Raw genomic sequence first — 23,350 nt, 5'->3', positions numbered from 1 at the left:
AAAATATCATCTGTACAGATTATGCTGTTAGGTGAAACATAATCAACTTGTTAAAAAATGTTAGTGCTGCTAAATTTTCTTCTCTCTTTCTCACCCTTCCCCCTCCTGCTACTCTTAAAAGACCATCCTGTTTTCTTTACAGGTCATGCCACTACAAAGGGTTCAGTTTCTGTACCTGATCCTTTGCATTTGCAGATACTTTATGCTTTTCAAATCCTACTGAAACTTCTTTCATGTTCTACTCTGTGAAAGCCTTATTTCTTAATCATTGCATGTTCTAAGCACACAACCTGAATTAATCCTTTTCCTCTTTTTGTTATGTAATGACGTGGGTAGATCGGATGGTGAACAATTGCAATTACCATGAAAAAGGCAGCTGAGGGTTGCACTAAATGTTTAATCCTTATTGCTAAAATAGATTGAAAAACAGGTGAGGAGAAGGGGAAGTATAGGACTCAGAAGTGTCCTTTATGTGAGGAGCCTCTTAAACTGTTATTCATCTGCCTAATCTGCAGATTGTGAGACGGTGTCTCTGTCCATTGTGAGATGGTGGACATTTTACTACTTAAACCTGTAAGAATGTTTAGTTATACAAATAAAATATATTTAGAACTCACTAAAGTGATTGGAACCTTGGATTAGCACAATGTTGTTTAAAATGAACGTTGGTATGATTCTGGCAATTATAGGGAATTTGATACTGCCTAGTTTTCATGCTATAAAAAGGGTTGTAGTAGTTTCCTTACCTCTAAAAAAGCAAGAAAAATATTCGCAATATTTTTCACTTATATCTGTGAAGTAGGAGAGACAGATGTGTAATCTGAAAATGTGAAGTGGATCTAAAGAGACTCACCTCAGCATTACCTCGTCCCCCCTACAATGCTAACAAAGATTTTCATAAACTCAGTTCATTTCCTAGGTCCCCCAGTATATTCCAGTTATTTCTGTTGGTTTCTCAATGAGTATTCTCTTTGGACTTGTCCTCATTAGACTTTAAATACCTTGTTGGATGATGTTGGCTACCATCTGCTGCCTTAAGTACCAGAACAGAGGGCAGTGTGTTGCCATGCATTAAGATTGTTGACTTCAAGGTTAGGCAGTTCCTCTAATCTCACATTTCATACCTGATTTGCACAGAGATGGTAACACATGCACAGTGATTGCCTGTAGTTTTCCACCAGTATTCTAGAGCAGTAACATGTTAACTTCTAAATTGGCTGGGATCTTAGAACTGTAACCTTAAGTAACTTGGAGAACTGTAAAGTAATAATTAATAGTAAATCAGTAATTGGAATTGGTGCCTAATATATTTTACATGAAGTATTACGTTCAGAGGGGAAACTAGCTGCTTCCTATGCCTCATGCTTTAAGAAAGTTTCTAATGAATAGCAGATTAAACTAAGCCACAAATTCAGTACATTTGTGATTGTACGGCCAGGCTTTTTTTCCAAACCTGGTCTCTGCTTTGATGAAAACTATCCTGAGTCTATGTCTGTGCCTCTGTGAATTCACAGTATGCTGTGAATACTTGCTAAGAGGCATGCAGCTTAAGGACTCCTACTACTTGTATCAGTGCAGCCATCCTAAGAACTGGATAATAAAAAATTGTCAACTAACATATCTGTCCTCTGTGGTCTGAACACTGAAAATGGAGTTTTAGCTTAACAAACAAGGTCTTGCAGCAAGAGGTGGAAATAAGTAATGCAATGCTGCAACTATGCTCACAGAAGTGAAACTTCAGCAAACCATTATCTACTTCTTCCATAAAGCTGAAACTTCATATGCACAACATGCCTTCATGTGGTATAAAGATAGCAAGTGTGTATTCTTTCTGTGTGCCCTTCACTGAAAAGCCACAGAACTATAAAACATGGCAGTGAGTTCCCCAATCATTATCACAAGATCTTACCTACCTAGAAAATGAACACAAAAGCCCAAACTGTGGGAACTGAAGAAGTAGAACAACAATGTTTATGGAACACTGTGGCCTTCATTTACTCTTCATCTTTTGTCACCTAGAGTTTTCTCAATTGAGCACAATATCAAGACTGGATTTAACTTCTAGAAACAGTGAATGCACCTTTTTGCCTTTCCATTCCCACTGCTGCTGTAAGCACTGGTCTTTCCTTACAAAATTAAAAATGTCCATTATCTAGAAGTAATGCAGATGTGCAGAAAACCAGGGTTGGTACCGGAAAACCATAGCTGAAATTCTGTGGAAGATCAATAAAATTAATATGAAGTTTGATTCCTGAGTAGTACGCAAATCTGGATATGAATTGACTGTGAAGGTCTTGGCTCCTAAGTAGCTTTGAAAGTAGTCAGGGAGGCTGATGTTTGTCGAGTAATTGTTGAATGTTATGCATTCAGTAGGCAGCTATTTTATGGAGGAAGTTTTAAATTACATTTTATGATAACAAGTTGTTAAAGGTTTATGGAAACAGCATGGCTAATTTTATACACATTATTTGGAGAGCATCATCATGGAAGCAATGAATGAACATAATTTCCTTTTCCAAGGGAAATTGTTGCTGCAGTAGAGATAAGACATTACAATTATAATGACAAGCAATTGAGATGATTTGAAGAGAATGTATTCAAAGTTAAATATTTCTGAAGTTTCTGTACTTTATGTATGTGAACTGTGGAAGTACTTCCTGAGCTTGCCTTTTCTCCATAATTAGAAGCAGGTTACATTGCTTCTGGTTGATAAGCCATTAGTTATTAGTACGGTGCTAAATTTGCCCTTGTACCAAATGACCCAAAGGGGAAAAGCTGTCTGTTTGATTGCGATAATAATAGCTTTTAACAATTGGATCTACTTAGCTGGATGTTAACTGATACACTTACAACCTTCTGAAAAAAGAGTTTGTGAACGTTTCACAAGACTGCAGGGAGCTGCAGGTAAAAATTAGAAGACATCTGGTGAATTAAGGGTTATGAACTGCCAAGTTCTATTGAAGGAAAACTACATTTCAAAAAAGGTCTCAGTCAGTGCCGAACATTAAAAAGAACTATGCAAAGTTTAATTGTGGATAGTGCTGTGAACCATCTCTTTATCATAGGTGGTCTGAAAAAATTAAGATCTTTTATAAATGAGAAGTTGGAGTTCACTCCTTGGGGCTGAACAGTGGAGAGGTATCTGGAGGGTGTACATGGTTATGATATCAATAATTTAGAAACTTGATGGAAAGAAGTTTCTGTGTCCAATAATCTTTCAAGAAAAACAAATGACTGATGCACTGAAATTTGGCAACTGGGATATCCCCAACCTTGTGTGAGGTGATAAAACACTTTAAGTAGACAGCTATTTGCAATTTCACTTAAGCGGAACAGTATTTTTAACCCAAGATACACAGATTTCTGGTCCTTTTCCCTCCCCTGCAACCTTTCTATCTTATTTAACTGCAATCAGTTTTGACCTGTCCCACTCCAGGTACAAGAAAACTTAATCCCCGTTAACTGCTGGTCTGTATATTTGTCAGGAGGGATACGCACTTAGCTATGGAAACATAGATGGCTAACACACTCTTTCCTGAGAGAAAAACAGCTTCTGAATGTATCTGGTTGACTAGGATCAAGTATAATTCCCAGAGTCTTTCTTAGGCATGAGTATTACATATTGCAAGAAAAAAATTACAAGGGAACTTAAAGTAAACAATTGCATTACATATGTCTGTAATTCTAAGTAGTATGAGCCACAGCTGTTGCAATAGTAACACAAGAAATTACATGGAGAGGGAGTATTTTTCACCTGTGTATCACATGGGAATACTTAAGTCTTCATGGATAATATTTTCTGTGTACTTTCTGATGTGAAGTAAAACACAAAACTTTACAAAATTGAATTAGATGTCCATTACAGCACATCTGGTGCTATGCTCACAATATATATAGTATGATCAAAATACCATAGTTCAGAAAGTTTATCACCCCTTCTGTACTAACTTTATAATTTACAATGACTGTTTCCAAACTTCCATTTCTTCATATTAAATCAGGCTGCTAGCTTTTCTAAACAGGCTTAATAATACTACATATTTTAAATCTGTCTCTGGTTAGTTGAGTATGGTGTCATTTGTTCCTATTTACATGTCTAAAATTTCTCAGTCTCAGCGCTAGGTTCCCAAAGAAGGCAAAAGCAATGCTATGCACAGGAGTTGCAACAGAGTAAGGAAGGGTATGTTCCCACCTTAGTACACCTTAGACTCTGCCACAGCAACTTCCCCACTGTTTAAGTCCCTGAAAGTGGTTACTTGCAGTTGTTACAGGAGACATGTGTAATAAATACTGTGTCATGTGCTACATGTCTGGTGTGTTCATAGACTGAAAATATGACAATTTGGTTTGCAAATTACTATTACTATAACTAGTGATTAAATCAGTGTTGGAAACTGCTAGGCCAATGCTTTTTTACGTACTCAGTCTGCCTGAGAACATGAGGACTATGATGGGTTGTAAAAAAATCTGCAAATGATAGTGTACAAAGCAATGCTAGTCATATCTTTCCTGTGGTGTGTGTACAGTTATATACAATTTCTAGCAGTGATCTTACTATTAGTTTCTCCAGAAAAAAAAAAGAATGGCCAGATACTGGCTAAAGCATTTAGAAAAGAATTGCCCCCTGGCCATGCTTCTCTAAGTATGTTTTTCCAGACTATTGATCCATACTTTTACCTATTTTGAGAAATCATATTTTTATTTTTGGTGGAATACTTTCAGTGGAGTACTGCTCCACTGGAGCTGGTAGCAAAATTCTCACTGGCTTCAGTGAAATCAGCATTTAAGTGTAAGCCACACACTAGAGCTCTTACTTGCTTCCCTAGAACTACAATTCAACGTTTGAAAACAAGCCTACCTGAAGGCCCCCTGCTAATTCTATGGAAGGGTGATTTCCACTGTAAGTGAAAAAACAAGCTTACAAGCTCTTAAGCTCCAGTATCTTGTTTTATACCAAACAGTCCTATTTTGGTGTAGTCAAGAATCATGGTATGCACACATTTATAGCGTTTAGGATCTTTAATTGGCATTTCTAAAAATAATTTTATTTGAAGTTATTCTTTAAAATGATTTGGTAAAAATATTTTATTCTAACTATACAGTTCTAATGTGATCTTCATTTCTGTGTTTGCTCTTGTTACTGATGATGTTCATTAGCATTTGGAGATTTGCTGGTAAGTCTGTAAATTGTACTGTTCTTCACTTCTGCATCAGCAGTAGGCTCACTGCACCTTCTTAAAGACCTGCTTACACTTGACTCCACACACTCTTATTTCCTAGGAAGAGAAAATAATTAAAAATTACAACTTTTACATAGTACACATGCATTATACATTCATGTGTATGTCCAGCTTAATTTGAATCCAAAATTTTCTATTGAATTAGATTGGGTAGCTTGTACATATTTTAGCCTATTTTTAATCCTAAAAGAAACCAGCTGGTTTGGGTTTGTTTTCTGATGAAAGGTAGAGTAAGAGAAGTTATTCGGGCATCTCAGATCTTAAAGGGCCAAATATGTTCCCGGTGCATTATTCTCTATTTGCAGTGTCTGCAACTGCTTAGGTCATTGAAATGGGCATTCTCTATTTTGGACACATAAAGTAAGTTATTTGGGGATTGATATGAATAACCAGTTCTGAATCTGTATGTTGATGACTGGTAGTTCAAACCTACAAAACCAGTGGGCTGAAAGCCCACTCTAGCAACACAATGTTCATGGCTAGAAAAGGACAGGTAGCTGTGTTCAGAGGATTTGATCTAGGTCTATAAAGCACAGCACAGTGGTGAGTTTTGACTGAACTTGACCATACTGGATGCCTAATGCCACTGGATGCCCTACTGTTCCTTTGTGTTCCATAAGAGCTTTTCAGAAATCCCTACTTGCTAGTCATTGGATCATTGTGAACTGTGCATAAGCAGGTGCAATGATGTTTACATCTTGGGCACTGATTTGTGAGGCCTACTGTTTATCTAATCTCACTGAAGATACAGTTTAATCTTCTCCATTATTGAAACTATTTAAGTTAGGCTTGAGAAGTGCACACTATGTGTGGGGATGTGCGGAGTTGTTGACTGGTTTTGGTGGAAGAAGAAAAAGGGGTGGAATTTCTAAAGGGACATAAAGACAAAGGTTATGTATGACGTAGCAGAAGGGATGTACTTTCTATTTCAAGGTAAGACTTCTAATGAAGCTGTCAGAGTATTTTGAGGAAAGAGGAGGCAGAGTTTTCTGGGAAGTTATGCACATTTTCTTATGGGGGACTTTGATACGAGGACATATTAAAAAACCTTACACTGAGTCGATAACCTTATTGGCATATGTTGCTAGTCCCTAGTAAGAGCAAGTGCTTCATGATGAATTGATGAAACAAGCAGACTGATACAATGATTTTAGTTAGGACCTGTTTTGTTCACTTCTATATAAGTAACCCGGAAGAAGGAGTGTGGAATAAGGGCTAAGAGATCTGCTGACAGTGACAAAAACCTCCAGAGCAGAAGCAATCAATACAATAGAAAAGGGCAATAAAATTCAAAAGGAAATGGAGAATGGTCAAATAAGTCAGTCACATAAAATAGAATCTAAGGAGGAAAAAGAACTACAAAGCATGGACCATAGAACGAAATGGAGAAAATAGGAGGCAATAAACTACTAAACCATGTGGCACTACTCTCTACAGAACTGTGGAAAGAATTAAATGAATACTTGGGTCATTGTGTAAAGTTCAAGAGGAACATAAACCTATCAAAGTATCAATTTTTTAGAGGTAACTGCCCATTGCATCAAAGGACTCTCAAGAGTACAGGACCTAGTAATCTTAGCTGGTCAAAAAAAAAATAGTAAATGGGACTCTTTTACTGTATGTTTAATGGAAAGAACTACATTAACAAGGATTCAGAGAAATAAAGAGGACATCTTTTGAACTTCATGAAATATAAAAAGTGATAAAATTGAAATATTGGGGACTGGCCTCTAAAATACTTGGTTACTGCCTTTGCATGAAGTGATTTTGTACTGACTGTTGTGTACATGAGAGGCAGGTTGTGATAAATTGTACAAGTGCCAATGAGTGTGTGGGTGCCTGCATGAGCTGGCAGGTATGATACAGAACTTTTCACAGTCTTCTGAAAAAGCAGCCTCAGATCAGTCAGGTTACCTTTGGGTGCCTCAAGTGGCACTAGACACATATGTTTGAGCACATGAATCTGAATTTATGACTTCTAAAATCAAACTTTTGAGAGTGTCAAGTATAGAAAGTGGTGTGGCCTGGAGGTCCATGGCGCGGTTGTATGGCTAAAGCATGAATCATAATAAGGATAGCAGAAACTGGGACTACAGAAATTGGTGTTGGGGACAGGAAATGGGAAGAGATAACAACTGCGGAGCTGGCAAAGGACAGAAACCAGGATACCAATACAGAGAAATCCAAGAGCAACTAGTGCTATTGCTTCAGGTATGTGCAGATGAGGGCACATATGTGTATGATTGAGTGCAGCAAGGTGTAAATTGAACTTCTAGGCCAGACACTGTATGGCTAATTGCAACCTGTTTACCAGCAGACAAACTGAAAGCGCTGATGCTTGGTATTGTGGCACCAACTGTTGTGAAGCTGGGAGGTAGCGGGGAAATACTGCAGTGTGTTTGTGTATAGATAGAGGGAATATGTATACACAGGAAATTTTGGACTTTCTTTTTTATTGCTTCTCCCCTACTTTCAGCAAGCCCATGACCTCAGCTATAAAATGATCACTTACACAGTAACTTTGTCCCTACCTGCATTCTATCAAGTATATTGTCCAGATGGTAAGATCTATCATATACATTCCTTTCCCAAACTGGTTTCTGGGACTTCCAGTATTCCCTGAAAATTGTGTTTAGTAATAAGGGGTTTGGGGTATTTTTGCAAAGATTTCATAAGTCTGCTACTGATTTGAATATGTAGAGGACATCCATTTAGAGTGCTGAATGCTAATAGTCTTTTACCCATATTGATGAGAGAGTGAGGATGCTATAAAGAGCTATGTGAGAAAAGAATAGGCATCTTCTTTCAGGTCCTGTTAACTTAGAAAGATAAAAATGATGATCTGAAAGAACACGACATTTCAAAAACGTAATTGCTGTTTTAGTTCTCTAGGCTATAATGCAGTCTGGCCTGTAATTATTTTAAATGAACAATGGTGTATTTTCCCCTTACGGCTTATTGTTGGATGCATGATTTCACCAGCTCCCATACTGAGTATTTCACTGACTGTATGAAGGACATTCTGTCAAATGTCTTCCTCAGTGTAAACATTTCAAACTGGTATGTTTGGACAGTCAGTTAACATAGAAAGAGTGCTGCTTTGCAATCAGGCAGTCTTTGTAAGGCACATAAAAGCATAATGCCTCCAAATGAAATAGTTGCTTTAGAAACAAGTCAAATGTCGCACAAATACATAATTATGTCAAAGTAAGCCAAGATAACATAGCACAGCCTGATGCATTACAGCTAACCATTTTAATAGAGTGGCATTTAAAAGCTGTTACATGATCTTACCAGGTGCATTTCATCTCCTTCAATCCATTGGGTCCAGCCACGACCTTCTTTTTCTCCATTCTGTACACAAAGAAGCTTATCTCCATCCCAAGATACGGTGGTCTAACAAAACAGACATGTTCGGTGTTACTGTAGTATTCTCTGATATTATAATTAGTTTCCTTAAAGCAAAACTTCTCTCTAATATAATAAATGATTAATGTATCTCGTAAGAGGAATAATTGTAGAGTGTTGTAACACTTAGGATAATTACAAAAGAAATGAGCTTATACAGAAAGTTGCTGCCCAACTTCCAAGGTCAAAAACTGGAAGGATGAGATAAAGCTGTTTAAATGCAAGAAAAAATATAATAAAAATCATTGTGCAAGAGCGCAGTCCTCTCTCCTTGCTGACAAATACAGCAGCAGAAGGGATGTGCAGCCTAAGACTGTATTTGCAAAAGGAGCTGAAAACTTGAGTTTTTTCCACCGTAAGAGGGATTCCCCAGCTTGCTCTACCTGAAAAAAGTACCCACCTACTGGCAGCTATAGATGAACAAGGCCTTTAAATCCTGAGCTGTTTTTTCCCCATGTCTTAATCTGCCTTCCGTCATCAAGCAGAATGGTTTGGAAGTATCAGCAAATGGGTAACTTTGCCAGCATCCTGCCTTGTGTAACTGTAGCTCGAGAACTACTTGAGTCAGGACTGGCAGAGTAAGAGTGAGAGTAAGGTGTTGCAGGATTCAACATTTTGTGAATATTGGTGCTGTCTTGAGTAGTTCAGTAGAACTTGATTCATAAAACTACTTAAATATATGAGGGTGTGTGCTACAACTTGTTACACTGGTTAGTCTTTACTGACAATTTGCCTTTCACATCTCCTTAAGATAAAGAGAAGCAATACTCGGTAAAATATTTAAAGAGGGAAGGGGAAAAGCAGTGACAATTTGTGCTCCATGAGGATAGTTTAACATCAATATTAGCACATGACTTAAACCAGCTTGTTTGAAGTGAATCTGAGGACTAAATATGGAATTACTGTCTACCTTGTAAAAGTCTTCAACCACTGCTTGTATAAGTAGTCAAGTATACAGGCTGCCCAGGGGGGCTGTGGAGTCTCCTTCTTTGGAGATATTCAAAACCCCTTTGACCTGTGCAACCTGCTCTAGGTGAACCTGCTTTAGCAGGGGGGTTGGACTAGATGATCTCCAGAGGTCCCTTCCAACCCCTGCCATTCTGTGATTCTGTGATTAAAGGAAAACTTACTGCATCCATCCTGTGTAGTTTCTAAGAAAAGAAGTCAGCCTACAAAAACTAAAATCAGTTCAACATTCAAGAACTATGCAGCCTTATTTATTTCATTTGTGTATGTCACATACAATTCTTAAATGATAACCATGATAGCCACTATCTTTAAATGTGTACAGCCAGCAGTCTCCACCCCTGGGAAGCTTTAGACTAAACAAGCATGGAAAATGAATCACTAAAAAGAGTGCCAGCATAATCATAGGCAAAGCATTGTTATTGACCCCATATAGTGTCTTTGCACCACATGGGGGCTCTGAAAGACAAATTCATATAACCTTGCTAAAAATCTTTCCAAATTGGAAAATGCATTTACAAATTCTTCTGTTCACTCTTGTAAAATGATGTACTTAAACCAAGTAGTAGATAATATATTTAAAAAGCCATATATGAATACGTATTCATAAAATGCTAGTGCAGGAAGGAACAACACATTTGGGTAAAGCTGTAGTTAATGTGGCCATCATAGTTTAAATCCTCTTCCATACCTGTTTTGAATCTGTAGATGTCCAGTTGAAGACAGAAGATAGCAAGTAATACTAGTCAAAGTGAAAAATGTTTAATTTATAAGTTAACATATCTAAGAATTTCTGATGATCTAAAAAATTAATATATCAGAAAATGAACATTCTTTCTACCAATGACTTGTAGATGTGGGGGATACTGTGGAATGAAGCATTAGTATATACAACTTTGCTTAGTAACTGCACTTATTTTTATCCATTGAGTATTAGCTCAGCATGGTTTAATCATTAGAGTAGCTTAATAGTTAAATTTTGTGGGATTGTATGTGAATTCAAAGGATATATATAATGATAAAGTAAGATCCAAATTTATTAGTACTACTAATGTTCAAAGTCAGTTGTGGAAGTTATTAGTCTTTATAATATTCACTAGCTTAGTACACTTTGGGGCAAAAAAAAAAAAAAAGAAATTTTGTAGCAGTGTAAGGAAATAGTAACTTCTTCAGCTTCCAAGGGTGATTGAAATCATTTCATCTGAGAAAACAATGCACTTTTTTCTCTGGCTTTCTTATTTTTCCAGTAAAGATTAGATACTGCTTTTGGCAATTTGGTGATAACCACAAGAGGATAATACCACAGACTGTTAACCAAGCTGTTTTATCAGCCAACATTCTGTTATCATCCTCTGCCTTCCCTTTGAGAAATATGAATACTGAAGGCATACGAGTAAACCATACAGTTTCTGATTTTTGTATGTGGCTATTTTGCTATGAAGGTTATAAAGGACAGAATATATTGCAGGAGAACATAATGTCCTCTTCTTTGTTAGCAGGAACAACCACTTTATGACATTAAGATTAATCAGTTGCATTTTTATCTTTTCTTTCTTTAGGTCAAACTGTAATGTCTCGTATAATAAAAGACACAACTAATACAGAAGATAGAAGCTTCTATTTTAACGCAGATTGAAATAAGTTCTTCCATTCCAACTATCTCTATTGAGAAACATGAAGCGTGTTAGTTGAGGCTGGAGTTGCTACGGCTGTTATATATGCACTGGCTGCTGCTAATAGACCACCCTTTACCAACAGCTAAGACACATAGAACATTTCCAAATATTTGAGTCAGAACATAATAATATTCCAAAAATATCACTGTAGGGCAAATTTTGGTAAATATAATCTCTTTTGTTCTATCTAAGAGCAAAGATTTATTTTTCACGATTGGATCGGGATATCGCCATTGTATAATTAGGATTCAAGCACTTGAGTAGACTAGTAAGGCAGTTCTGTATGAAACTTTAGTTGCGGTTTTTTCCTCTCCCAGCACACACTTACTATCAAAATAAAGAAATGCTTCACCTTTTACATAAAGGAACTTTTCTTAGAGAAGTAGGCTTTTATAATTAACGTTGTTTGCCACCATTTTGATAATAGCATTACCTAAGGTTTGCCTGATTACAGGGACTGAGCTACTGTCTCCTATCTGGAAAGACAGGAGAAAATCTTTGCCAGGGCTTGGTGAGCACAGCATCCCCGGGCAGACTGTTCCTATTCTTCATCTTCCTCTACAAGCAAGAGGAGAAGTAGACGAACTTTGAGAACAATGGAAAGCTGCAGTTTCCTGATGGTAACAGGACCAACTAAATGAAAATGTAGTATTTCTCCAAAAACTGAAGGCTCCTGCCTCTTTGAGCATCTTGTACTACTTGTAGGATAAATGGAAGACTTATTTATTAGTTTCAACTAGGTAGTACACAGTCTAGTTCATCATAAGCAAGCTTAAGTTTAGCTTACTTACTACCTGATCATACTTAAACCTAAGATGAATAAGCCTTAGGTCAAATGTATATAATTCTGTAGGAAACTTGAATAGAAAATAGTGATTAATGAGATTAGTTGATAGCGTGATTAAAAAAACTGAAGGAGCTCAAGAAAAGTTAATGGCATGAAATAAATAAGAGCAAGTCTTGCCTCAGTTTAACTTTTCTCAAAAATTCTAACCACCAATATTGCACGTATTTTGGATTATATACTCTTTGTTCTTGAGGTGTAATAATAGAGAACGGAGTTCCTCTGGCAGATGAATAAGCCTTTGAAGCCTGAGAACAAAAAATGTTCAAATTTTCTGTAGTTTTATGATATGATTTCTATAGTCTTACACTTTTTTTTTGTATAATTAGATATTTTCCTTTTATTACTTGGCCATTCACATACTTTTGTTAGTGATTTAATCTCTTTGTGTTACGAAGATTTAAATACATGTGCATAGCAACACCATCTTCCTGAAAATTGAAGCTAGAAGAAATGATAATTAAAGTATTTTCATTACTGTTTTCACTTATGAGACAAGGTAGATTTATTAAATATTTAGTAAAACCAAAACAAATCTATTGACTATGTATTTGCATTTTCTCTACTAGCAGTAACATTACTGAAGTCTTGCAGAATTACAATAGATATTACTTCTAGTGGCAAGTCGTATTGACCCACAGCCAGAGATAGTGATTTTTGTAATTTACTGAAATAGTCACCAAACCATTTTGTCAGAGAATTTTGCATTTCCCAGTGAGGTCTAGGTGCAAAAACATTTGATGCTGGCTCTGCACAATGTTTCTCATTCCCACGTTGGCTATTCCTAGTGTGCTTGCTTGTGTCATGTGCTCTGCAGTTGAAGATACATAATGTATTTTACAGGTGAATGAAAGAACTTTTTTTTAAAAACTAGTCCATGAACATCTTTTGTTAGTGCTACATAGATTTTCAACACATTGCATTTACAAATATGAATCACAGCCACCACCTTTCATCAAAAATACACTACTGACTTCCCATCTGTAGGAGAAACACAGCAGTACCACTTCTACTTTTCTTCTACTTCCCTTCAGAGTGTTGTCTCTGTATTATGGCACAGCAAATGTCTGCCATGCTCTAAACCAGCACGACACACTCCATCCTGCATCTCAATCCAGTAATTCTCTGCTTATGAGAATGACCAGACATTTTACAACTGTAATTATGATTTAAGAAGGATTAAAGAATGGAAAGTAATTGTTTAGGTCAGATGACACAGCAAAATCCAATTTGAGCTGTGTCCTGTATAGTGTTTACAAATAACATCAAAGAAAATATCCTACAATTTTTGGTCAAACATGGTAATATATCTAATAAGATATTTAACATCTTCTCAATATAAAGCATTTTCATCTGCACTAAGTATCAAAATGATATAAAAACCTCTGGTAAGCAGTCTGCAGGGGAAATTTTCATCAAATGAAGTGCTGATGGAATAAACTAATGTTGGTATCACACACAAAATCTAATGAAACTGTGAACGGGCACTCTGTAATGTTGTAGTCACTACCTATGGCCTTCTGTGTAGGATGCATGCTGCACACTGCTAACAGGAGGGCAACAACCATGTTCAGGGCTTGTCATCTCTCCATCCTGTAACTTCTTTTATCTCATCAAATCTGCATCTGGCAGATAAACTACTGAGAAAACAACAGTAAACCCAACAGAAAAATTAGTGGTAGGATTCCTGGACTTTTATCTCCAGATACTGTTGCTGGACAAAGGCAATACATATTTAGCCGTCCTGTAGCTAGGTTGAATGATAAAGTCTATACCAACCTTTCCTTCCCTTACTAACTTCAGTTCAACCCTGTAGAAGCACTTATAGATCTAACCTCCCATTTCATCATTCCTGTTTTTAGCCATGTAGCAACATAACTCCCAAAGTTAACTCATAGGAATTGGTAGCACAATACAACTCATTTCTCAACTGCTTGTGGGGCTGGCAGACGTCTCATAATAGGCATTTATAGCTACAAGACTCTAAAATGTGTTCATGCCATTACAAACTTGCTCAGATACTTACTGAAAGACAGGCTGGTTATAATGTGGGCATTCTGTACCTGACTGATAAGCTTACTGATGTTCACTGTAGTCAAAAGATGAGACACTTCTAGAAGCAGAATTTTGCTTCTGTGATTGTCAGCATCTCCATTGCTAGCAAAGGGCTTAGGACTAGAATGACAAATTTTAGATCAAAGGGTAAGCTGCTGTCAGATAGGATCAGATCTTAAAGGTTCAAATTCCTTATTTTGAATCCTTGCTCATAGAGCAACGAAGGAAAGCAATGACTAGAGACATGTTCCAGGGAGTAGAAAAGTAAATGTGCCAAAGCTCCAGGCTATGCAGGTAACAGTATATGCGAGGGGGAGTAGAATCAGTAGTTTGGACAGCGTGTAATGTTGTATTTCTTAGGAATGGTCGATTTTTTTTCTTACTGAAATAAAGTTATATACAAATAATAGAAAACTAGGAAGACTTGTGTGTCCTGTGTCAGAAAAAAAGGTACAAACCAGCATATCCAATTCACTTTGTGCAAGGATCAGAATCAATTCTAAGACACTTACTGTTTAAATTAATGTGTATAATTGATTCATCCTCTGTGTAATTTTAGCAAGATGCAATTGTACATAACACTAATGGTCTGTCATTCAAAATTGGATTTGATAAGTCTGGTTCTCAGGTTTTCAGCTGATTCTTTCTGATTGCACTTTCTGCGTTCATAACTCTGAGCTTCTTAGGGTTCACAAAAAGCTGAAATGCTAAGCCCATCCAAACCCAACTCCTCTACAAAGCTTCAGTATGTTAGCAGTGGTTTTGTGAATAATTAGCTCAAAGCTTCTGATCAGTCTCAGGTTTCAGACATGAATCCAGCACTGCAAAATTTGGTTCATGACATCTTAAGTTGTATGCCAAAGATTCTAGAAATCTCATTTGATATCACTGCACAAATGTGCTGAGCATATCACTTACAGGTAATAAGCAGTAATGCCAAAAGAGCATGCAGTGTGAAACAAGGCAGAAACAAGGAAACAGCACCTCTTTACTGAGGCGCAGAGACTGAATGAACCAGAGTTTGAGAGAGCCTGAGACAGATCCAGGAGTGGACCTCTCTTCTCTGGAGCCTCAGAGGGGTTGACTGGAGGACTGTTCTTCCTCCCTTGTGAACAGCAGTTTGTAAAAGGTCAGAAGCATCAACAGAAAACTACATGAAGACTATCATCTCCTTTAAATTAAACCCCCCAAAGTTAAGAGATTATTCCAATGAGGAGCTGGAGAATTTACAGTACTGCAGAGAGAGACAACACTAGATCTGAGAGAAGAAAAGTATATACACACAGGCAATGGCATAAAAACACCTCCCAGCAACAGTCATTCTAGAACAATGCTTGTTCCAACAAAATATATGAGAAAATACTTACAAGCCAAAAAGAAAATTACAGGATTTGAAGAGGTAAAGAAACAAAATAGTTCAACCAGAGGGATAAAGTAAAGACATTGCTGATCTCGCATCTTACTAGACAGGCACAATGAATTTGAGTCTTCTCACCCTGTGGGGGATCCCTACCAAAATTCCAAGTATTGGAATGTTGTTTGTTGGTCGTTGTTTTGCTGGCAGCAAAGTCTTCATTCCAATACCTACTGTAAACTAGATTAGCAGCTGTGAATTCCATTTGTGGAGCAGAGGAACCCTGCTTAAATAGTGAAACAAGCTTCATGAGCCATGTGATTTTATGACAGGGCTTTATTCTGACTCGCAGCACTATAAATCAAATTATGTCCAGAAGAACTGAACTTCATTGCATTTTTCCTGAATAAAAGGTAATCAGTTTCACATTAGGCATGTTTGTCATTTAAAACAGAGCTGTGATCAGTTTCAAAGAACTGACCTCCTTTCACTAGGATAGGGCACAGGTAACTAGCTCTGGTTTGTGTGACAGAAGGATTGGTCAGGTGCTTATGAACAATCCTGATGTGGCTGTCTCAAATGTTGAATGACTGTATATTTTCAGGAAGATACTTCATATGGTAAGATGTATGACAGATGTGAATAAGTGAATTCTACAACAAGTCCTCCCAAATCCCCCCTACCCTACACTACCCCACCCCAGCAAGTCTTAACTATGACTAAAAGTTGTATTAGTTCCAATAATGGAACCCCAAATACCCACTTGATAACTCATCCATGGTCATATTCTGCTTGTATTCTGTTTTGGTTAACTAAAATGGTTAATATGTAGGATTTCCCACCTTTAGTTTCAAATTCTTGCTTTTATCTGCTTACCAGTCCCCAGTCATTGTCATTTCCTTTCCGGCTTCAATGTAAGAAGATACTATGCCAAAGAGCGCAAGTCTGAATTACTGAAGCATCCTTCACTTGTTTAGCCAAATACTCAGTTCTAATGCCACTAACGCTGTTTTCAGTTATCCAAGAAATTATGCTGTTCTATATTTAAACATAAAATCTTCCTTGATTTTTTAAACAGATCATTTGCCCTTAGTCTCTGTCAAAAGATAGATTCATTCTGGATAGTGTGAGCTAAAGCAAATCAGTCTCATTCAAATGATTGAACAGCAGAGAAAAATTGTAATGCAAAAGTTCTCTGACTTTAGCAGTGACATGATTAGAAAAGTAAAAATTTTAGGGACATAATTTTTGCATCTGATCTATCCTATTCTCAATCTGCGTTGATTCATTGGGTGCAAAGGCTTAGAACATGAAACTTCAGCCTTTGTTTCAGTCTTTAATTTTTTTCAGTTGACTTTTTCATAAACTTTTGACTGATGTACTACACAAATACACTGTGAAGGTACATAAGGCTAACTTTTCTACTTAGTGTCAGATCCTGCCCTGTTCTTATGTTTACTGCTACATATTTCACATTACAGTTATTTCCTCAGCTTCACTGTTTATTCCTGATGGTGAAAAGGGAGGGAAAATTATCTGGTGATGAATGAGACAAACTTTCAGAGATGGTTTTCAATTAATTGTTGTTTCAATAAGGTCTTGTGCACTGTGCACAGTAAATTTTTTCCACAGTTCATGTGCATGGTCATGTTTTATACTTAGTGCAATACCTGAGACACTCACTAAATTAATCACAACCAGAGATTATCGAATTCATGTTTAAAATTGAGGAATTTTCATGATGAGACTGGAGCTTCACTGAGAATGAAGATAGCAGGATCAAATACTCAGTTCAGGAATACCAAAGCTATAGTTATCCCTTTCACTTAAATTTCTGTCTTTGTACACTCTACATCTGATATATGTTACCAATTAAAACCATGAACAAACTCTTCAAAGTAGTAGAAACTTTATCACATGGTCTGATTCAAATTTCACATCATATGAGAAATAATGTAACACAATATTAATGTTCTAAACTTCTTTCTGCACCATCTGATATGCACCTTGTAACATTTGCAAAGAATAAAAGATGTTCCTGAATACATAAACTTCCATTTTACCTTTGTAGTTCAAGCTGCCAAGTTTTTAACAACCCTAAATATTTAGTACAATTAAACTTGCAGAAACACATCTTTCATGAAATTGCCAAGCAAACAGAGAAACCCTTATTTAACTTTTATCTAGGAGATAAAATCTTTGGGGAAAAGCTCCAGGAGAAGCACAACAGCATTACGGAGCCAAGTGAATGCAGATGTATTGTCTGCATTTCTTAAAGAGTCCAGGCTGTGCTTGCAGCTTGCTCCATCCATGGTTTCAGTAATACTTAAAACACATTATCAACTGTCTTCTTGGAAGTACCTTGCACTGACATTAGTCATCTCTCCTGTGTATACACATCTGTGTAGTCAACTATCCTAATCTTTGGTTTTAGAGAACACAGAAATTGCATCTTAATTAAACTAGCAGGGCTTTTGAGTTTCTCGAGATTCCACAGCAGCAAATTTTCACTTCCCAACAGAAACAAAATCTTAAAGGAACCCATGTCACCAACTGCTGTTACCTATATCCCTCAGAAAACAGAATCACCTAAAAACGTGTTGCATACAAGAAAGTGACAGTTGAAGGTCAAGAAAAGGACAAACTGAAACTGCTAAAGTTTATCCAGCTCAATTAACTCACTGCTCCAGAAAGTTTAGACAGACTTCCAGGAGCGACCAATGATAAAAATGAAAAAATCCTAACTGAAATGAAGGAGGGGGCCTATACTGTCACAGGAGTATCAACTCCTACTGCCAAACCTTTGACTTACTTCTAAAATAAGTATTAGCAAAACTTTTTAGCCTGTACTCATCACAGACAGTATCAGTTTGGAATTACTGTAGTTACACTCTACCCTGACTGACACAAAGATGTGGTTTACAAGTGAAAAGTGAATGCAATTTCAGTGAATTATATCCAAGATCTAACCTGTTCACTGTGCTAATATTATTTTTACTGATATGTTAAATCTAGTTACATGATATATTCTTCATTAAAAGAAAAAATGATCTCTACCTATTGGATGAATTACTTCTAAGGTTACTTTTGCTAGTCTCCTGGTGATTGCTCTGCTATATAGATTAATGTTTAATCTGTAATTTGTCTTATCCATGTTACTTTGTACTTCTCATACACTGAGCTACTTGGATAAAACTTGCCAAGCTGTATGCTCAGTCCACAATATCAATAGATTCACAATCTCTCCATTACACAGGTTGACTGTTAATGATTAAGCCATTTATGGCATGCAGTTTCACAAGCTAGAGATGAGAAAAGGAAACACCAAGAACAATAGTCAACCTTTGCTTTTGTGGTGGTTTTCTTCATAACACCATGCAGGCAGTGATCCAGTATCTCTTATATCACCTCCATGATCCTTCTCTCACAAGACTCTTTCTGGACTTGTTGCTTAACGACTGCAAGTTTTGCCTGACATGACTGTTAATCCGATTTGGGCTGACATGGCTTCAGAAAGACAGCTTCTTGTACTGTTTTGACTTTGAGAAAACTGAGGCTCATGTAGAAAAGAAATCTTTAATAAGAAAATTGAACTATAAAGAATGATACATCACTACAAGGCAAATAGAGAACCAGTGATCAGTGACCTTAACTGTACAGCTGCAGTTGTTGTCTGCCGTTGGAGGCCATAAAGGGACATGGAGGAGTTCTGAAAGTTTTTGTGGAGTTATGTGGCTAAGTCATTCTTAACAAACCAGTGTTAGTGACTACCCCTGGGGTTTTTTTGGAAAAGGAAAGAAGATGCTGGTACCTTCTGCTTCCAAGGCTGAGTGAGCATTTTGCACTAAACTGGCAATAGAAAAAATGTTTAAGCCACCCTTGGAAGTTGGGTGAACTAGATTCCACTCCAAATCAAATAGCTGTTGTAGTGACTAGAACTGGTTCAACATTTTGAATTCTTCCCCATTACTCAATTTAGCAAAATAGGGTGAGAATTTTGGCCTGTTACAAATAATGAAATATTGAGGGTATTTGTCAGGAAATTAAGAGTTGTGTGTTAAATCTATTCAGCATTTCAAAAGCAGGACTCGGCAAGGACCACACAAGCAAGGTTTGTGTGAATCTGATTTTTCAGCACAGTGGTTGTCTGACACATTTTGTAAGATCTCATTGCAGGTACGTGCTAGACAGCCTCAGAGCACAATTACTTCTTTCTGCCATGTAGAGGATGTTTTAGTCCTCCTTTAGAGGAGTTTAATGGTATGCAAGCGTAGCTAATGCTCAGATGGAGACAGTTCTGTACACACACAAACCAGTACTTCACTGACTCAAAAACTGAGGACTTCAGACATTTTTAGCACTTGAGTAGATGTTTTGAACATTGCCATCTTTGGCAGTAATTTAGCCACCAAAGTCTAAGTCTTTCTTTGGACTCATAACTGTTCAGTGGATCTGGACCTCATTATCCTGATTAAGAGCCGTCCAGCAGTCAAAAATGCATTATGACATTGGGGCACTTTCCCATACACAAATACACATTGCTTCTCCCTTCTGTGAATTTTGTATTCTGTGCTCTATTGTGCTTCTACCCTCTGTACCAAGGAGTACAGAAGGATTAGTTGAGGCACTCACTAGTCAGCCATTCTTTTTTTCTGATCTTCATGATCTTTCCCTTTCCTGCTACCACCAAAACAAAAGCAAATTTCCATATCCTAGTGTTACAGAATAGTATCCATTTTAAATGGCACTATCTTCCTAAGAATGGAAACCTATTAGTTCTTTTTTGTGTGATTTCTCCTCTACAGTCCCTCCTGAGATAATTTTCTTTTGCCTATCAGCTTCTTCACTGTAGGATATTGCAGGTGTCATGCTTTCAAACTAAACAGGAAAGAATTTGCTATTCTTAAGTTTTCCCTCTTAATTAGTATTTATCAGTCATGTTAGAAAATATTGTCTCTCTGGCAAGCAAAAAGAGCTCATAAGGCAGAGTCCTCGGTGTTTGCTTCTTGATTGCAATAAGATTTGTTCCAATAGGGTAATTAACGTGTCTGCTCTAATAAATACACCCAGGAAGGAAGGAGCACAGGGGCAAGAACAAGAAAGAAAAGCTGCAATTTCTAAGCACTTGGCCATTCTTACACAAGGGGAATAGTGCCTGACCCTGCAATTGGTGGATTTCCTTTACTGTAAAACATTACTCAGTGAAGAGATTCTGAAAATCTGAACCTAAAGGTCTTTTTGACTAACAAATATCCCAATATAATTGAGTAATGTTTCATTGAAGTTACTATTCATTCACTGATAAAACTGTTTTGTGCTCCTCATTAAAATTAGCATTCCTTTAATGTGAAGGCATGCTAAAAACTATGTGCACATCTTGACAAACTGATAAGTACAGAAATAATTTTAGGAATAGCCTCACAAAATGATTAACAGATGTGGTCTGTGAAAGGCCTCAGATTATTAATATTCTTTTTTTTTTGTCCGTTGTTACAGTTCTAATTCTTACCATGCATTTGCGATCATCCACCCCAGCTAAATCCTCCTCAAACTCCTTTCCTACATCAAATTCCATGATGTAGTTTCTAAAAGTGCTTAGCGTTTTAATGATCATATGATCCCCATTCTGAAGGATTTCTTTGTCAGGTTTTAGCAAGTTTGCTATTTTTCTTACAGCAACATTTACATCTGAAAAAGAAAAAGAATTATTTTAATCCAGTAAAGTCTACCACAAAAAAAAAAAAAAAGAAGCTTGTAGCTCCTGGGAGAACTAAAATGAACAAAGATAAATAAATGTCCAGATCTTTCAGGCCAGCTTTCTCACCAGGAAGAAGTCCATAACCTAATTCTTTTAACTTAAATAATTTAATGTCTTGATTTTCTGATTACGTGGAATCCTAAAAAATACCGTTTTTTACCAGGCCTTCAATATTTCTATAGAAATACTAGCACTTCACATCAAATGCAAACACACAAAACTGCATTAAGTACATTATTGTCTCTTTATTACGCATAAAAATTTTACTCTTTTTCAAATTGTGGTGGTTTTTTTAAGTTTGAAATCTGCCACTTACCTCTTCAAGCTATGTAGTTTAATCTCTGTTAAGCTTCAAGATGGCAAAAAGTAGAGGCTGCTTAAGAGAACAATTTTGTATAAGGCAATTCTTGAAGTGCGTTTCAGAAAAAAATATTTCTCACAAATAATTTATGACTGTACAAGGAAAAGTAGATTCCTGTAAAGACTAAGGTTGCATTTCTTGATTATTTATTAAAGAAACATGAAGGGAACCTTACCCAGTGCTTTCAGATACTCCTCAAAATTGTCATTGCTGACCATTTTCCAGTAACCATTGAAATCTGCAGGCATCCCTACTTTAGGTAATTGTCAAAATCAAAGTCTCAGAACAGTGTGTTGATTCTGCACCACACAGCTCACTGCCTTTCTTTGTGGCGACTTTGGACTCTGGTTTCTTTTATCTCTTTTTTAGACCATGTAGCTATGCAAGTCCTTCTAATCCGATTATTGTTGAAGTGTTGCCTTTAAATCCTTCCACAAGGCTGAACCTCTGAGTTTTCTAATGACAGCAGGATGACTTGATTTAAGCGGAATGAAACATTTACCTTCCACATAACTTCTGCAAGGGTGCTTATTATCTGGTGATATATTTTAACCATATTACTCTTAATTTTCTATGCTACTCAGAAAAAACTCTTTTAAATAGCTTTAGTTTCGGATGTTAGCCAAAGCTATACAAGTGCTTATCCTGTGTGGTTTTTGAGGTGAATTCTTCTTCCTTGAATATGTTCCAGCTATTTTATACTTTCTTCTTTTCAGAAAACGATGACACAGACTCTTTCAGTGAAAGCAATTTGTGTCTGGCATTATTTTAACTTGTTCTACCTAGAGGACTACCAGTGGAAGCTGTTTGGCCAACTGAGGGCTCAAAATAGGCCAGTTAAGTGGAAACTTGTCTTAAGAAGCAGTGGTTAATTCTGTATATTGATAAATGCTACATCACTACTGAATGCATGCTTTCAGTTAATTTAAGCAACGCTGAAACACAGAAGTAGCACTTTATAGAGATTCTGTATTCTTTGAAGGTGTCTTCTGTCAAAAATGAGATAGACTGAAACAAGATATAAGAGAATGGAGTTTTTTGGCTAACATTAGGGCTCAAATACTGAGACAGCCTCTTAGCTATTTTCATTTATTTTCCACTGCATATTTTCAAATGGTACAGCTGAAGTTCCTCTTGGATATGTTATCTACGCCAGGGCCTTGGCAATTACTTACTCTTATAGAAGATGCTGGATCAGAGAAGCAAAGAAATCCACTTTAAACCTGGGGATGAGGACTGTCTGTCATTTGTGAATCTGGAGGCTTAGAAGTGACATGAATAGTGCATGCATTTTTAAGTGCTTGCATAAAAGAAAGATTTATTTCCATCTCTTGTCCAAACTGCCAAAACACAAAAAGTTATTCAGGGTCCTAAAATGTCCAAGTTTAGCAGTAATCTATGTTTAAAAGAATATATATATAAAGAAAAGTTATGGTTCTTTTTATTTTGCTGCTTCAGAACATTAAGTCACCTTCATGCTAAAACTGTCTGCAGGATTACAGAATTACAATTCAAGAAAGTACTGTTTGACCCTTAAGTATTATTTGAGATTAATATTTACTGTTAAGATCTTATTTCTTTTTTTTTTTTCCACAAGGAGGCTGTTCTTTACATATTTTAAGCTACGCAGCTTAAAATTTTGCTTAAGCACTACCACACACAAAAACATGAATTTAAAACATTACATG

At 36.7% G+C, this 23,350-nt stretch overlaps 1 protein-coding gene across 1 annotated transcript; it reads right to left on the bottom strand.

Moving 5' to 3' along the window:
- Nucleotides 1–5,222: 5,222 nt before the first annotated feature.
- Nucleotides 5,223–21,919, bottom strand: RBP1 (retinol binding protein 1). The gene is made up of 4 exons (XM_009649138.2): nt 21,838–21,919; nt 21,053–21,231; nt 8,535–8,636; nt 5,223–5,276 (listed from the first exon to the last, which is right to left on the bottom strand). Exons 1-4 carry the CDS (start codon nt 21,908–21,910, stop codon nt 5,223–5,225), a joined length of 408 nt encoding a protein of 135 aa, XP_009647433.1. The 5' UTR covers nt 21,911–21,919.
- Between the last annotated feature and the right edge of the window lie 1,431 nt (nt 21,920–23,350).

This window comes from Egretta garzetta, unplaced genomic scaffold, assembly GCF_000687185.1.
Source record: "Egretta garzetta isolate BGI_Z169 unplaced genomic scaffold, ASM68718v1 scaffold161, whole genome shotgun sequence".
NCBI classification, from domain to species: domain Eukaryota; kingdom Metazoa; phylum Chordata; class Aves; order Pelecaniformes; family Ardeidae; genus Egretta; species Egretta garzetta.
Note: the sequence above shows the minus strand (reverse complement) of the source record. Positions and strands in the feature narration are given on the sequence as shown.

Bases quoted from the DNA above. Each gene is read 5' to 3' on its own strand.
- RBP1 (XM_009649138.2), bottom strand. From the start codon at position 21,910: ATGCCTGCAGATTTCAATGGTTACTGGAAAATGGTCAGCAATGACAAT. The intron at 21,232-21,837 runs GTAAGGTTCCCT...TTTCTTTTTCAG, and splicing joins GGAGTATCTGAAAGCACTGG to ATGTAAATGTTGCTGTAAGA. The intron at 5,277-8,534 runs GTAAGATCATGT...TTCTCTTCCTAG, and splicing joins AAGGAGATGAAATGCACCTG to GAAATAAGAGTGTGTGGAGT.